Consider the following 14,033-nt stretch of genomic DNA (forward strand, 5'->3'; position numbering starts at 1 on the left):
TAATTAATTAGTTTTGGTGCATGGAGGCTCAATAAGCTATGTTTATCTATGGCTTAATTTAATTATACTTTAATTATAAACCTATGTTTTTCTATGGCTTAATTTATTCATGCATTAATTAACCTCTTGTCTCTCCACATGTTATTTTATTTTATGCATAGACTATGTCCAATGGGGGCTTCCTCAATATATTAATTAATGTGTGGTACCTATTCACCTCTCGATAGCTAAATTTATTTTATGCATAGACTATGTCCAACATGCTTCCCCAATATATTTATTAATGTGGGGTACCTATTCACTCTTCTACTCTCTCATCCTAAATAAAATCATTTTGTCTCTGGATCGTCCCCCTTCAATCCCCATTAACCTAAGCTCTGCAAACCTGAAATTGATTAATCGTCGCACTACCTCCATGTTGGACTACCTCTCCCCTTCGCACAGTCTCTCTCCCTCTTAGTGCTCCCTCCCTCCCCTCCACTAAGCCGTCTCTTTGCCTCCCCCTCCCTCAAGTCTCCCTCCCCTTGCCCCCTCTCACTCCCCCTCATATACTTGCCGAGGGCAGTCAAGGGAACCTTCTAGAAACTGACCTGCTGGAACTCTCTCGAAATGAATCCTCTCGAATCCATAAATTTGCCATCAGCCTTACCTTAATTCGTTACGCACCTTTCCTCAACTAATACTAATGCAATTTTTTTCTCATTGTGGGGACCTACTCACCTCTCCTACCAAATTCAATTAATTAGTTAGTTTTGGTCCATGGAGGCTTAATTAAGCTATGCTTATCTATGTCTTAATTTATCTCCACAGGTTAAGTTATTTTATGCATAGACTATGTCCAAGGGGGGCTTCCCCAAATGTTCCAAACCCAAAACCTTTAAGCCCCCCAAATGTTCCAGAACCCAAAACCAATATTCGAAAACCTTCTAATTCCCAATCGTGATCCCTACCATTAGGCTATTAAGTAATATTATATCCATGTATCCTTATAATAGTATTATAAATCCTCCTTGTCCCCTTCCCCTTTGGGATGTTCTTTCCTCTTTAATGCCTTTCACAAGTGGTCCCCCCCTCCCCAATCTAAGAAGTTAATGGCCCCCCCTTTTCATTTAACTCAAGCTCTCTCCCTCCCCCAAGGTGAGACTAATTATTACCCCCCCACCCCCCTTCATGCTTAAATATTTTGCCACCAGAATATACTACTCCCCTCCTCCAAGTTTTTCTTTTTTTGGGACAAAAAGGGATATTTCATTAATAGGGTGGTCAGCCCTGATAAAAAAAGGGGGACCAATTTACAAAATTTTTTCGTCCGCGGAGAGGTGTTTATATATTGTCTTCGCTATGATCTTTTCGAGCTGAGTCTTTCCAAGCTACCGATGACTCTGGTAAGTCTAGTTGACGCCATGATGGAATTCGACGGCCACGACTTCGGAATTCTATCCTTCACAGCCAGCACTAGGTCCCTATCTCCATCCATTAAGGTGAATTGATCCTCAATTTGCTTAATGGTTAACCTGTCGGCTTTGCAGTGGTCCCACAGCTCCTTCCATGTCCTTACTCCTTGTTTGAATAAGCTCCTTGCTTGCCTCGGGTCAGTGCTGAAATTTGAAGGCTTCATCAGGCATCAAAGCTCTCCAAGCCTTCATATGAAGTAGGGGAAAAATTTTGGCCTACAAAAGAAACTCACTCTAAAATTTTAGCCTTCAGGTATAGAATGCCACTTGGAGGGAGCAAATTGCAAAAGAAGGCCTTCTATGGAGACCAACCTTCAAATTTTTGGCCCTGCAAGGGGCCTATGGAATGGGTGTGGTTTTGTGTAGATTTATGGTTTTCCTTTTAGAAAAGTCATGTTGACTTGTTTAGGCTGTTTTAAGTGTAATTATAGTGGTAATTGTAATTAGTTGGAACTTTAGGGTTAGATTGTGGTATCCCACCCAGTGTAACTTCTCTTTCCTTTTGCAAGGCCTGAGTGGCATTGTCACCTTGTTTTAATATGTATATATATATATATTATGTGTGTGATTTCTCTTAGGGGGCGGGGAGACTAGACGCACCAAGCTGGTAAATTTCACCATAGCTCCTTAGTCCTATTTTGAATGTTATGGGCTCGCTTGCATCGTTCCTATTTCGGTGTCTATTGTTGTGTCGTTGGGAACAACTCAAGTGGATTGCCAATAGTCACAACGCATGTAAAACACCAAAGTTTAGAGAAAAAAACCAGGGAGTAGAGAGTCTAGCCAAAATCAAAATCAAATGGTGAGTCGGCCAGAATCTAAATCTATAAATCTCTCCTTGTTCCGCTAAGTGTTGTATCAGATGAGCCTTGTTTGCTAGCGCTACTCTGGTTTGACGAAGGTTTTTTGCTCGTCGTTCATGAAATACTCCTTGGATGATCGGATCTGGCCTTCCTTGATTGGTATCTATGCTTTTTCTATTTTGTGGCTAGCTTATGGAAGTGATATCTGTGCTATGCTTTTTCTATTTCGTGGCCAACTTACAGAAGTGTCATGTAGTTGATAGTATTTGTGCTTTTGCTATTTCTTTTCCAACTTACGAACGGCTGTCATTGTGAGAGGATGCTTACGACATCACTACTACTATAGACGAACTCAAACTGCCATTGCTGCAAAGATAGACGAACTACCTCCCTATCTTGCGTGGTGGAGCAAGCAAGCTTGGCATGCCTGCACAACGCCACCCTCAACACTGCACATTCCATCTATGTATGTATCTACACAATCCTCCTGTAGATGCTTTGTAACAGATGTTTTGTGTTGCATATGTTTTCCTACAATCGCCTTCTCCTCCACGCCCAGATGTCTTGTGCCACCTCTGGCCTTCACCTCCTTTGAAATTTGTAGCTTTCTCAACAATCGCATCTACCCAGTTCACGTTTTCTCTTTGGAGGAACAATGTGGTGGTGAGATCGAATGGTTGCAAGCAACATGGGAACAATGTGGTGGTGAGATCGAATGGTTGCAAGATTATCCAAACTTGATGAAGATTTGACAAATAGTGCTGTGATTCCAATAAGTACAGCTTCATGTGAGCATGGAATTTCAAAGCAAAACAGGATTAAAGATGATGGTAGAAGCAGTCTCACCCTTGATACAATGAAGACACTAATGTGTTTATCCCTCATGGCATCCCAATCATTGAATAAAGTTGATTGGACAAAGATTTATAAGGCATGGTTGAATATAAAAATTATAGGCCTCTACGCCTTGATGCATAAATGCCTCCTAATGTACTGGTCTTTTCCCTGGGCCTGACCAACCTGCTTAATATATCCAACGTTTCTTCCTTTTTTTAGTGAATCATTCTTTTTCAATTGCCTAGAGTGAATTGAATGCCTTAGGGCTACATTTGAAGGACAATTTTTTATTTGGGTTTCTCCATGGAAGGCCATTCATTGTATGACACCTTCCAAATGAATGCTTACCCAGGCCTTCAAATTTCAGCACTGCCTCTGGTCATGGAGGCCGAAAGGCTCCCCTTCTCGTCTTGGAGCTAAGTTCCACCAAATTGTTTCTAACAGGTTGGCATCACCCCTGAGGCCTCTCCTTCCTTTCCATGTCAGCTTCCCGACGCATTGCTTCCATGCAGTCACCAAGCCTACCACTAAATTGGATCCAACAATCCTGATTGGGAAGTCCGACACCAGCCTGTCTTTCCACTGCAAACCCGGCCACGAGCCTGCTTCTCGAGTTTTCGATGAAGGACTGGGTGATTTCCATCCACGGCGCTTGCCCTTCATCCAGGAGTGGCAACCACTTACCAATGAGGGTGGCAGTCAGGTAGGCCCAAGCCACCAAGGGTTTTCGGGATTTTCATCTCCTCCCGAGGGATGAAGTGCATTCTCCTCCTCCCGATATCCTATATACTATGCCCATAGGAACCCTCTGAAGAGTCTTTCAACCTCGAGCCATTGGGACTTAGTGACGTTCCAGATGAAGCCACGTAAATGACAGAGGCGGAGAGCATGTGCTGCACTACAAGGAAGTGGGCATTCCAGCCTAGGCATATACCATGCCATCGTTTAAGCTTCGCCCTAAGTCTGTCCATGAACCATTCGAACCTTTGTCTAAGGTTGACATCTAGCCCATGAGGAGTGCCCGGATATCTTACAACTTGACCCCTAGGAATAATGTTTACTCCCAGGTCCTTGATCCAGTCTGGCAGCCTATCACAGCAGGACCTGAGCAGGAACGTCTTGGCCAGCTGCATTTTGACACTGAGGCTTGACAGAACACCTCCATAATCTCGAACAGGCACTTCACGCTATTCAGGTCTTCCACCGTGATGGAAATTGTGTCATCAGCGAACATCTAGATGCAAAGGTGTCTCCTAGAGGCACCCCTCTCAAGTTACCTGCACTTTGCTCCGTTTTGAGCATATGAAGAACAGGCACTGTGCATAAGGCAAAGAGGAGGGGTGCCAGTGGGCAGCCTTGGCGAACCAACCTTTTCAGATCCAACCTGCCTATCGCCCCTCTGTTTATGCATAGCACTGCACTGGCATTGCCAAACAGACTGCTCACCATCCCTATGAATTCTTTTGCGAACCTCAACCTGGATAGGACCTCTAGAATGAAATCCCACCAGACTCATACGCGTTGTCCATATCAATGCCGAATACCAGGATCTTAAGTCTGGTGAACCTTGCATAGTCGATGGGATGACACCGCGTTGAGGATATTTTCGAAGATGTTGCACCCTCGGACGAAGCTGTTCTGCTCACTGTCCACCACCTGTGGACACACATCTCTAATCCTTATGGCCAACGCTTTGGCGATGATTTTGTATGATGAATTGAGCATTGTAATCGGTCTCCAGTCACCCCCTTTCAACCGATTCTGCCGCTTCGAAAATGGCTTCACCAGCCCTGCGTTGACATCTTCCGTGAGGGTTCCTCTCGCAGCTGCTACAGTGGCCATCTCAGCCAGATCGTTGTCCAAAAGGCTTCAGAATGCTCGATAGAACTTCGCCGTTAGACCATCCTCCAACTAATCAATTCATATGATTTTGTGAATGTTAGGGGCACTTATTGCTTGCCAAAAAAATTACCTTCGACATTCAAATTATAGTAGTTAAACATTGTATAATTTCAAAGTAGTTGTCAAATAGGATTTCTTCGACACAAGAGCATTTACGTGAGCGTCGACGACGAGAGCTCATGTATGAAAGTAGGATCACATGTGAGCCTATGCATAACAAGCGTAGGGAGTGCCATACACACATCTATGCTGCCAAGGCCCTCAGGGCCCGGGTACAGCACGATCTTACCCAGCTCCTCCACGATAGCTGATCGAACAGCGAGGGGTGTCCCCCAACCGAAGTTTGTACGATAGACGGGGAATTTTGGTGAGCTAGAGACGCGCATACGAGAATTATTGAGAGAAACTCGATTGTAGAGTTCATCAAATCCATGGAGCTCTAGCCAATGAAGGAATCTCTCCATGGTGACGCTAGTGCAAGAGGTGATTGATGCATGCATGCGAGCAGCCGTGGTGGCAAGGTCCTCATCTTGGAGCTCTCCTGCACTGATGACTGCCATCCCCATCTGGAGCACGTTGCCGAAATACCCGTCCGGCAAAGGTGGATCCATCCTCCTCCTCATGTTCAATGCGTTAAGGAAGCCCACTCTCTTGTCCCTCTGGTGTTCCCGGGCTCTTGTAGCGCACTTCCATATATGGGCAACCAAAACCTCATAAGAGCTGAAACGGCCTCCGGCTCTCTCCTTCAACCGACGCATCATCTCTTTGGTGAAAGAGAAGACCCTCTGCGCCTTTGCAATGCCCTCCTTCACCTGCTCACTGCTCTCTGCCTCAATCTCTTCCAAGTCCATCCCGGCCTTGTCTTCACATGGGTTGTCCACCTTCATCAGAGTTCGCGTATGTACAGGACTCAGAGACACGCTTTCACCCCTTCCGCACTCTGCCCACGATGTCATGAAGTGCCATAGCGAGTGCCCATCTGCCAAAACGTGGCTGTGTGCAATCCCCAGAGCAATGCTTCCACATTTGAACCGCGTGACCTGCGAGGGATGGATTCTCCATAAGAGACTCCTCTCAATGTCAGCCTGAACATCAAAGTCGTCTAAGGTCTTGTGAAATACTGCCTCTCACCTGAATCGATAACAGAGGCGCCAAAAATAAGTCCTCGGATGTAAACGTTGCCCATCGAGTAAGGCTCTCGAAGAATGGCCTCATCTCGAAGTTGTCATCCTCCCAGTCGCTGAAGGATACCCCATCGACAGTAGCCTCAACGAACTCGGCGCCGAGGTCATTGCAGAGAACTTCAAGTCTCCCGCTTACTCCTTCATTCAGCCGACCTGCAAGGGGGTAAAAATCAACCAAAACCGTAGAGAGGCTCCGCTTGAGGTTCTGGATCACAGAAGGGTAGTCTTCGCGGCTGATCCGGAAAAAGAGAATTCTACGATTGTAGGGAGCGCGAGATAGAATGAGATCGAAAGCTGAAAGGAAAAGGGTATGTTGAGGGGAAGGCGAGGCGGGAGGGATCAAGGCGTGTTCCACGAGAGAGAGGGCGGGTTCTTCCATTAGAACTGAAGGAGAGCATGAATTCCGAGTTCAAGATTAGAAATGGCTTGGGGGTGTTGAGAAATGTGGTGCCATATAATGCTAAGAGAAATTATGTGATTGGTAGAGTGGATTGCCTCAATGGATCAATGACATGTGTACTTGAAAAAGATCATGTTGATCTTGTACTCTAGGTATGTGAGTGAAAGAGACTAGAGTTAAGAGGTGAAAGATGGGGCTGGTGGATGGACCATTAAATAAAAGTGGGACGGAGTATTAAATAAAAGTGGGGACGTGGCTATTTTGGCAAAAGTGGTGTCATGCAAGAGACAAAGAGAGCCTCCATCTCTAGAGAGAAATACCCAATAAAAGACAAAAGCATTTAAAACCTCCACAAGAGGGCAAAAACTTGACCCTAACAACACATTAGAAAGCCTTAAACAACCACTAAACCAGAATTTAAAGTGGTCAAGTTGACCAAATGAACTGAAAGAAGTGGGATGGGCCTGATTAGCAAAAAACTAATCTGTCCATCGCTTAGGACCCTTGTAGGGCCAACAAATGCTTCACCCAATTGTGAGTCCACCGTATGAATCCTACTCATTTGTCCGCACTTCACCTTAAGAGGTACGAGCTACATGACTCGTCTACGATGGGATTGAAGCTTGCCTCCATTAGTTGGGATCAAAGGTTACCTTGAAATTGGTGTTAAGGTTGGGATCTAAGGTTATGTTTAATTTCAAGGAACAAAATGAGTTCAGCGGTCTACCTACATAGGATCATCAAATGGGTAGATCTTATATTTCTCACCTAGGGTCCAAGCATTAGAATGGATGTCCCTAAGCTTTTGCTTGTTTAATAGATCTCTCACATCATAAATCTCCTCTTGCACATAGACATTGGAGAGCCTTGGTTAGAAAAAGAATCAACTTATAGCTGCATTGAAACTTTAGAGATCATCTAATATATGCGCATAATTTTAAGGGCAAACGATGACGAACTGTATTTATGAATCCTCCAATTTATGAAAGATCTTAATAGCCATGTTAAGGTATGCATCATCGAAAATTATTGATGGTGACTTGGCATCCAGCTCTAGTGCACATGCTTCAAGTTGCTGTTGGAAGCTGCTTAGGTGATCATGCTTTACCTATGTTCTACTTCCTTCTCCACTCATCCAAGGCTAAATCAAATTCGTTGTAACCTGGCAACACAAAGCTCTCCCATTAAAGTCAATTAAACTATAAGCTTGAATGGGCTTGCCTCTCATCCTCTCTTGCATGGACTCTTCCCTAATTGTTGCATCTACTTCCCTCACTTTTTGTCACTTGCCTGTCTGGCTCCTTCCTTTTTCCTTTTGTTCTTTGATAGCGGCAATCATCCCCTAAACCTGCACAATTCCTTTAATCCATGAAAGATCAAGCCCAAGCTTTCATGGCTGTCAAAAAGCCTTATGTAAAGCTCGGGATCATTGGAGCGATTAGTAATCATTGGAGATCCTTTTTGGAGAGTTTCGTGAATCTCTCTCTCTTATGTATATTTATATATCTATATTTATATTTGCATTTATAATATAATAATTATGTCTATAAAATATTTGTTTATATATCTATATTTATATTTATAATATAATATTTATTTATGTCTATCTTTATATATTATATTATAATATACCCATATACCCATGTTCTCCCTGCCACATCATTGCGAGTTGTCCACCGCGCCACGTCTGCTTTGTCTACCGTGCCACATCATTGATCTATGCCCTACATGCACATGCCACATGTCGTGTCTTCATCGTGTAATGTGCTTGCGCTACATGTAGTCTGTCTGCTTTGCGCCATGTCAACTTTTTCTTGCTTTGCCACGTCATCAAGTTTGTGCGCGATTTGCCATCTACTATGCTCTGCTCTGTCGCGGCGTTTGACTTCTGCCACATGTCCGCATTGCAGCCCTTGCTTAGTTCGACTCTGTAATCTCTCTCTTGAAAGGTACAGACTACTCGTCTCTGACACTGGCACCACCCATTCATAGGCCTGCCAGTCTAATGGCTGTGGCAGTCGTCATTTGCTTCGTCCCAGGTGCTGCGTTACCTCCCAAGACAACGTGCCACCTCTAACAATCTGCAGCCGCCGTGAATCCCTCGCCCTTGAATGTCGCCACGTGGTGCAACGTTCCTCTCATGGGCCTTTGCCACGCTGCCTCCGTGCCTTTGCTGAACCTCCGATCCAAGGACTCTCCTCCACCTTGCTCCATCCAACGACTCTCCTCGACCCCTCAACCCTGAAGCTCCGCGAGGCTGCCCCAAGCCACCCTCTCCTTAAAAGATATAGAGATAGAGATAGAAATATAGATGTCTTTGTCAGATCGATAACATCGCCTTAATCATGAAGGGAAGATGTAACTGTTGCTCTAAACTCGTCTAAGTCCTCTACTCCATCCCCAGAGCCTGCTAGTTGTACACAAGGTAGGAAGCTTTGTTGGGGTAACCTTTGCATTCTTCAATCTATAGACTATTCAACATATCTTTGTGTTGAGAAACCTCATCTCGACGTGCAACTTACTTGTCCCTTGATATCTGCTTCTTCATTCATTTCTATGCTCTTTTCACTCAAAGAACCGATGCTAAATAGTCTCGAGGCTTTCAACATGATAAACTTATTGGGAGAAAAGTTTTTTCGAAGCTCCTCCTGCATCAGCAAAGTTGCAACTATCTAAATTATCAGCATCATCCAAACCTTCCAATCAAAGAATGGAATTGAGCAAAACTCGTTTGCATCACCCAATATTTGATCGCTACGTGAACACGCTATAAGCCAAGAATCGCGATCCTCCCACATTGACCAATGAGCAGCACTACAAGTTGGAAACAACAAAGCTCCTTTAAGAGTTGCAACTTATTACAAGAGCAAGAAAAATCACCTTGTGGCATAATCAATGATTCATTATCATCACCACAACTCACAAACGAACCTATGAAATTGGTCATACTTACGTACTCAAAATCAAGGATTACAATAATAAACTCGCAGTAACACGAGATACCATGAATCCCAAAGAGATGGTTCAAGTCATCCTAAATGGACTAAGAGAGGGATCTAAGAATCTAATCTAGAGTATTGCCATTCAACGGCAAATTCCAACACAGGAAGAGCTACAGTCAGTGTTACTTGGTGAAGAACTCAGGACGCAATCCATTCATGAACGCAAAGGTCATTCTAATGATCAAGCATTCACAACTTTAGATAGAAGCAGAGGCAGAGGTAGAGCATTCAGTGAAGTGGTCATCATCAACAACAAAGTCATCAGCAAAGTCAAGAATAGCATCATCGTTAGCAGCATCAACATCAGCAACCAAGAGGAAATCATTCCAATAGAAGAAGACTCCAAGGAAGAGGGAATGCATCAAGTCACACTCATTATGCTAATGCACCTGAGAACATGTTTCTTGCAAATGAGGATACACAGAAGATTGAAACAGGGTATCTTGACATAGATTACAATTCAAAGGGAAATGCAGTTATCAAATCAATCAAGCAGATCAAAATCCTTGGTACATCGATGATGGTGCATCATCTCACATGACAAAACATCAGGAATGGTTCACAGAGATGATGCTTCTTGCAAGTGATGATACGCAGAAGATTGAAACAGGGTATCATGACATAAATTACAATTCTAAGGGAAATGTAGTTATCAAATCAATCAAGCAGATCAAGATCCTTGGAGGGAAGCTATACCGCTACATACGCCACTCGCACACTGCGAAATGGGAGGATCGTCAGTTCCGTGCATCATCTCACATGACAAAACATCAGTAATGGTTCACAGAGATGAAACCATTAGAAGGACAGAAGAATTTTATCTACATGGCAGATAATACACCGAATCTAGCTCAAGGGAAAGGCATTGTCCCTATGAAAAATTTCATCGGTACGAAAGGAGAGCCGCCGCGAACCGCTCGTCAGTTGGGCAAATGACGGAACACAACTATCAAGTCATCTTTGATGGAGACGAATGAACTATTAGAGATAAATGTAGAGGATATCAGCTAGTAGGAGAAGCAATTAAGGAAGGATGCTTGTTCAAAATGCTAGCTTTAGTTCCAGATTTTACATGCCATGTCATCTCAACAACAACCGATGCCACTTTCCGCAGTATGGCACAAGAGATATGGACATGTCAATTTCAAAAGCTTGATTCAACTAAGAAATCAGAATATGGCCATTAGAATTCCTAGGCAACAGTTTCTTGGAAAATTTTGTGAAGCATGTTGGTTCGGTAAACAAAAGAGAACCAATTTCCACAACAAGACAAAGCACCTACAGATGCGCACACATACGCGTTTCCTTAACTTAAAAAAAAACTTACAGGCATGTCTATCGGCATGTCTACAAACCCAAGTCTATATAACAGACAGACGCGCCTATAGATGCGCTCATAGACGTGTAAATAGACGCTTTGCTAGAAATTAAAAAAAATAGACAGACGCGTATATAGACGCATTTATAAACGCTCTACAGAGAGACGTGTATATAAATGCGTTTATAGACGTGCTTATAGATGCTCTATAAAATCTTTTTTTTTTATAAAAGCAGAAATTTGTGTGGTTGAACAGAATGTTGTGTATGTTGTGTATGCTATGTAGTTAACAAGAATCCCATTTTCACATTGTGCAATTCAATTCTGACAGCCAACCGCATTTTAATTAGCACGATTGCAAGCACGTCTATAGCCGACGATTACAATTCCGAATAAAACATTACAACTCCAAAACGTTTAGTTCACAAGGCATTCATTGATAGAACGTTGCACAAGGAAATTGAAAGCCAAAAAAATAAAAGGAGTGTATATTAATTCATAGCTCAAAAGTGCTTGTATGTACATATAGCACAAAGCCAAGCCATGTCCTGTAGCTTCAAGTACAAAAAATAAGAGGAGTGTATATACAAGGGAGACATGAAGCTAAGCCAATGGCTTAAGTACAAAAAAGAGTAGCTAGCACTACTTCTACGACTAATCTAAGTTCTCCGCGTCCTCGCTCCCTTCTTTGCCCCCTTCTTCGCTCCCTTCTTTCTCATCTTCTCCCTCTTGATCAGCTGCAAGGTCCTGTAAATGAGGAACAACATGTATCAATGTATGAAAAATCAAATCTTTACTTACAATATTGACATTATTTAATTACTTTCAAATACCTGGGGGGGCGCTCTGGTAGCCTGGATATACTGCTCCTCAGTAATCAACCCGTCATCATAGAAGTGCCTCCATGTATCTCCTCTGCGATGGTGGCAGTGGTAGGCTGTCTCTATAGGAGTAGGGTACCTGCCCATGATGTCAAGCTGCAAGATGACACAATTTGCGGAAGGGTTAGTACAAAGAAACAACCTCCTAATAAACTACATAAGTATAATTTGAGATCGATACTTACAAATTGAGCCTCCCATGATTCAACACCCCCTGCTCCAAAATGCACGCTTCCATATTGCTCCATTTGGATCCTTCGTGCTTCCATGTGCTGCAGACTAGGGTCTGCCTTCGCTGCCTTCATTGCTTTCTTCCACTCATGCTTGTGAGCGGTGTGGGGCTAGCCCCTTGGTGGTTGACCTCCCTTGATCCTAGCAATCTCGGCTAGTGCCTGGCTCTTAAAGCGAAGATCTTTTATTGCTAAGTATCGTAACAATCTTTGACTTGGCCCATTTATCTGTGAACTGAACATTGGGGGGATTGGGATACCTAGAGCGAACAACAGCGAGGGTCTCATCAGCCAACTTTTTTGGATGGTCTTTGTAGTGAATAAAGCAATCTCTATAGTTGTTAGCAATTACAGAGCACATGAAGGCCAAGATGTCCTTCCCCCATGCATCCATCAAAATGCCTCCTGTCTAAGTGATGTCATAGTGAATCGTACCATTACCCTCTAGCACATCTGCATCATGTGAATCATCCTCGTCCTTATCACTACCCCCCCCAAAGCAGGCTGCCATGCATCCCCCACCGCTCTCCCTACTACTACGTCTGCTGCCCTGTCGTGTCGAGCTAGTACGAGCGTCGCTCGTAGCTAGAGAAGCAACTCTCGACTGCATGGGAGTACCCTAGCCACTCATAGTTGGAGAAGAAACTCTCGATGGCACGAGAGTATGCCAACGGCTGTGCGAGGCAGAAGGACCTCCTAACCGTAGGGGGGAGAAGGGGCTCGGCTCTATAGCCAGCTGGGTTGTCTCAACTCTGCTGGGGTAATCTCAGTTGATGTGGGATTGGGGTGGTTGGAGTCTATACTGCCGACTCCTGGGGGGTGTTTGTAGTACCCATCATGTATGTGTATAACTCCGCAGGAGTGGGAAGGTGCCCCAAAATGTTATATAACTCCCGAAATATGGCATCCCGAAGATCAGGTGAGGCTGAAGATCCTGGCCACATGATGAACTGAAGAAAAGAAAAGATTACCATCGAGCATGCCGTTGTCACGAGATGCAAAAGAAAAAATAGAGTGACAGCCTGACATTGAGCAAGCATTTACAGACTCCTGCATTCTTTGAATTAGAGTGACAGAAGTCTGTATCTGCTTGCTCAATGTCAGGCTATTGAAGCTTCACATGGGAAAAGAGAGGAAAACAGAGGAAAAGAGAGGAGAAAAAAGAAAGGAGATAAGAGAGAAAAGAGAGGAGGGATAGAGAGAAAAAGAGAGAAGGAAAGAGATGAGAAAAGAGACGAAAAGAGAAAGAAAGAGAGGAGATAAGAGAGGAAAATTACCACGAAAAGAGAAGGAAAGAGAGGATAAAAGAGAGAAGGAAAAAGAGGTGAAGGAAAGAGGGGATAAAAGAGAGGAAAATAGAGAGAAGGAAAGAGAGGAGAAAAGAGAGGAAAATAGAGGAAAAGAGAGGAGAAAAAAGGAGAGAAAAAGAGAGGAGATAAGAGAGGAAAATTACCACAAAAAGAGAAGGAAAGAGAGGATAAAAGAGAGAAGGAAAAAGAGAGACAAGGTGAAGGAAAGAGGGGATAAAAGAGAGGAAAATAGAGAGAAGGAAAGAGAGGAGAAAAGAGAGGAAAATAGAGGAAAAGAGAGGAGAAAAAAGGAGAGAAAAAGAGAGGATATAAGAGAGGAAAATTACCACGAAAAGAGAAGGAAAGAGAGGATAAAAGAGAGAAGAAAAAAGAGAGACAAGGTGAAGGAAAGAGGGGATAAAAGAGAGGAAAATAGAGAGAAGGAAAGAGAGGAGAAAAGAGAGGAAAATAGAGGAAAAGAGAGGAGAAAAAAAGAGAGAAAAAGAGAGGAAAGAGAGGAGAAAAGAGAGGAGGGAAAGAGAGAAAAAGAGAGAAGGAAAGAGATGAGAAAAGAGATGAAAAGAGAAGGAAAGAGAGGAGATAAGAGAGAAAAAGAGAGGAAAAGAGAGGAGAAAAAAGAAAGGAGATAAGAGAGAAAAAGAGAAGGAAGAGAGGAGAAAGGAGAGAAAAAGAGAACGCAATCCCTTATTTTCTCACAAATGCAATCCCTTTC

General features: G+C 43.5%; 1 protein-coding gene across 1 annotated transcript; it reads right to left on the bottom strand.

The window, feature by feature from the left end:
* Positions 1–5,018: 5,018 nt before the first annotated feature.
* LOC147901206 (hydroxycinnamoyltransferase-like) lies at positions 5,019–6,590 on the bottom strand. The gene is made up of 2 exons (XM_087375372.1): positions 6,128–6,590; positions 5,019–6,036 (listed from the first exon to the last, which is right to left on the bottom strand). Exons 1-2 carry the CDS (start codon positions 6,557–6,559, stop codon positions 5,149–5,151), a joined length of 1,320 nt encoding a protein of 439 aa, XP_087231498.1. The 5' UTR covers positions 6,560–6,590; the 3' UTR covers positions 5,019–5,148.
* Between the last annotated feature and the right edge of the window lie 7,443 nt (positions 6,591–14,033).

This window comes from Dipteris shenzhenensis, chromosome 6 (assembly GCF_047967505.1).
Source record: "Dipteris shenzhenensis isolate YYH24624 ecotype China chromosome 6, Dip_SZ_1.0, whole genome shotgun sequence".
In the NCBI taxonomy this organism is placed as follows: domain Eukaryota; kingdom Viridiplantae; phylum Streptophyta; class Polypodiopsida; order Gleicheniales; family Dipteridaceae; genus Dipteris; species Dipteris shenzhenensis.

Bases quoted from the DNA above. Each gene is read 5' to 3' on its own strand.
- LOC147901206 (XM_087375372.1), bottom strand. From the start codon at position 6,559: ATGGAAGAACCCGCCCTCTCTCTCGTGGAACACGCCTTGATCCCTCCC. The intron at 6,037-6,127 runs GTGAGAGGCAGT...CATCCCTCGCAG, and splicing joins CGCCTCTGTTATCGATTCAG to GTCACGCGGTTCAAATGTGG.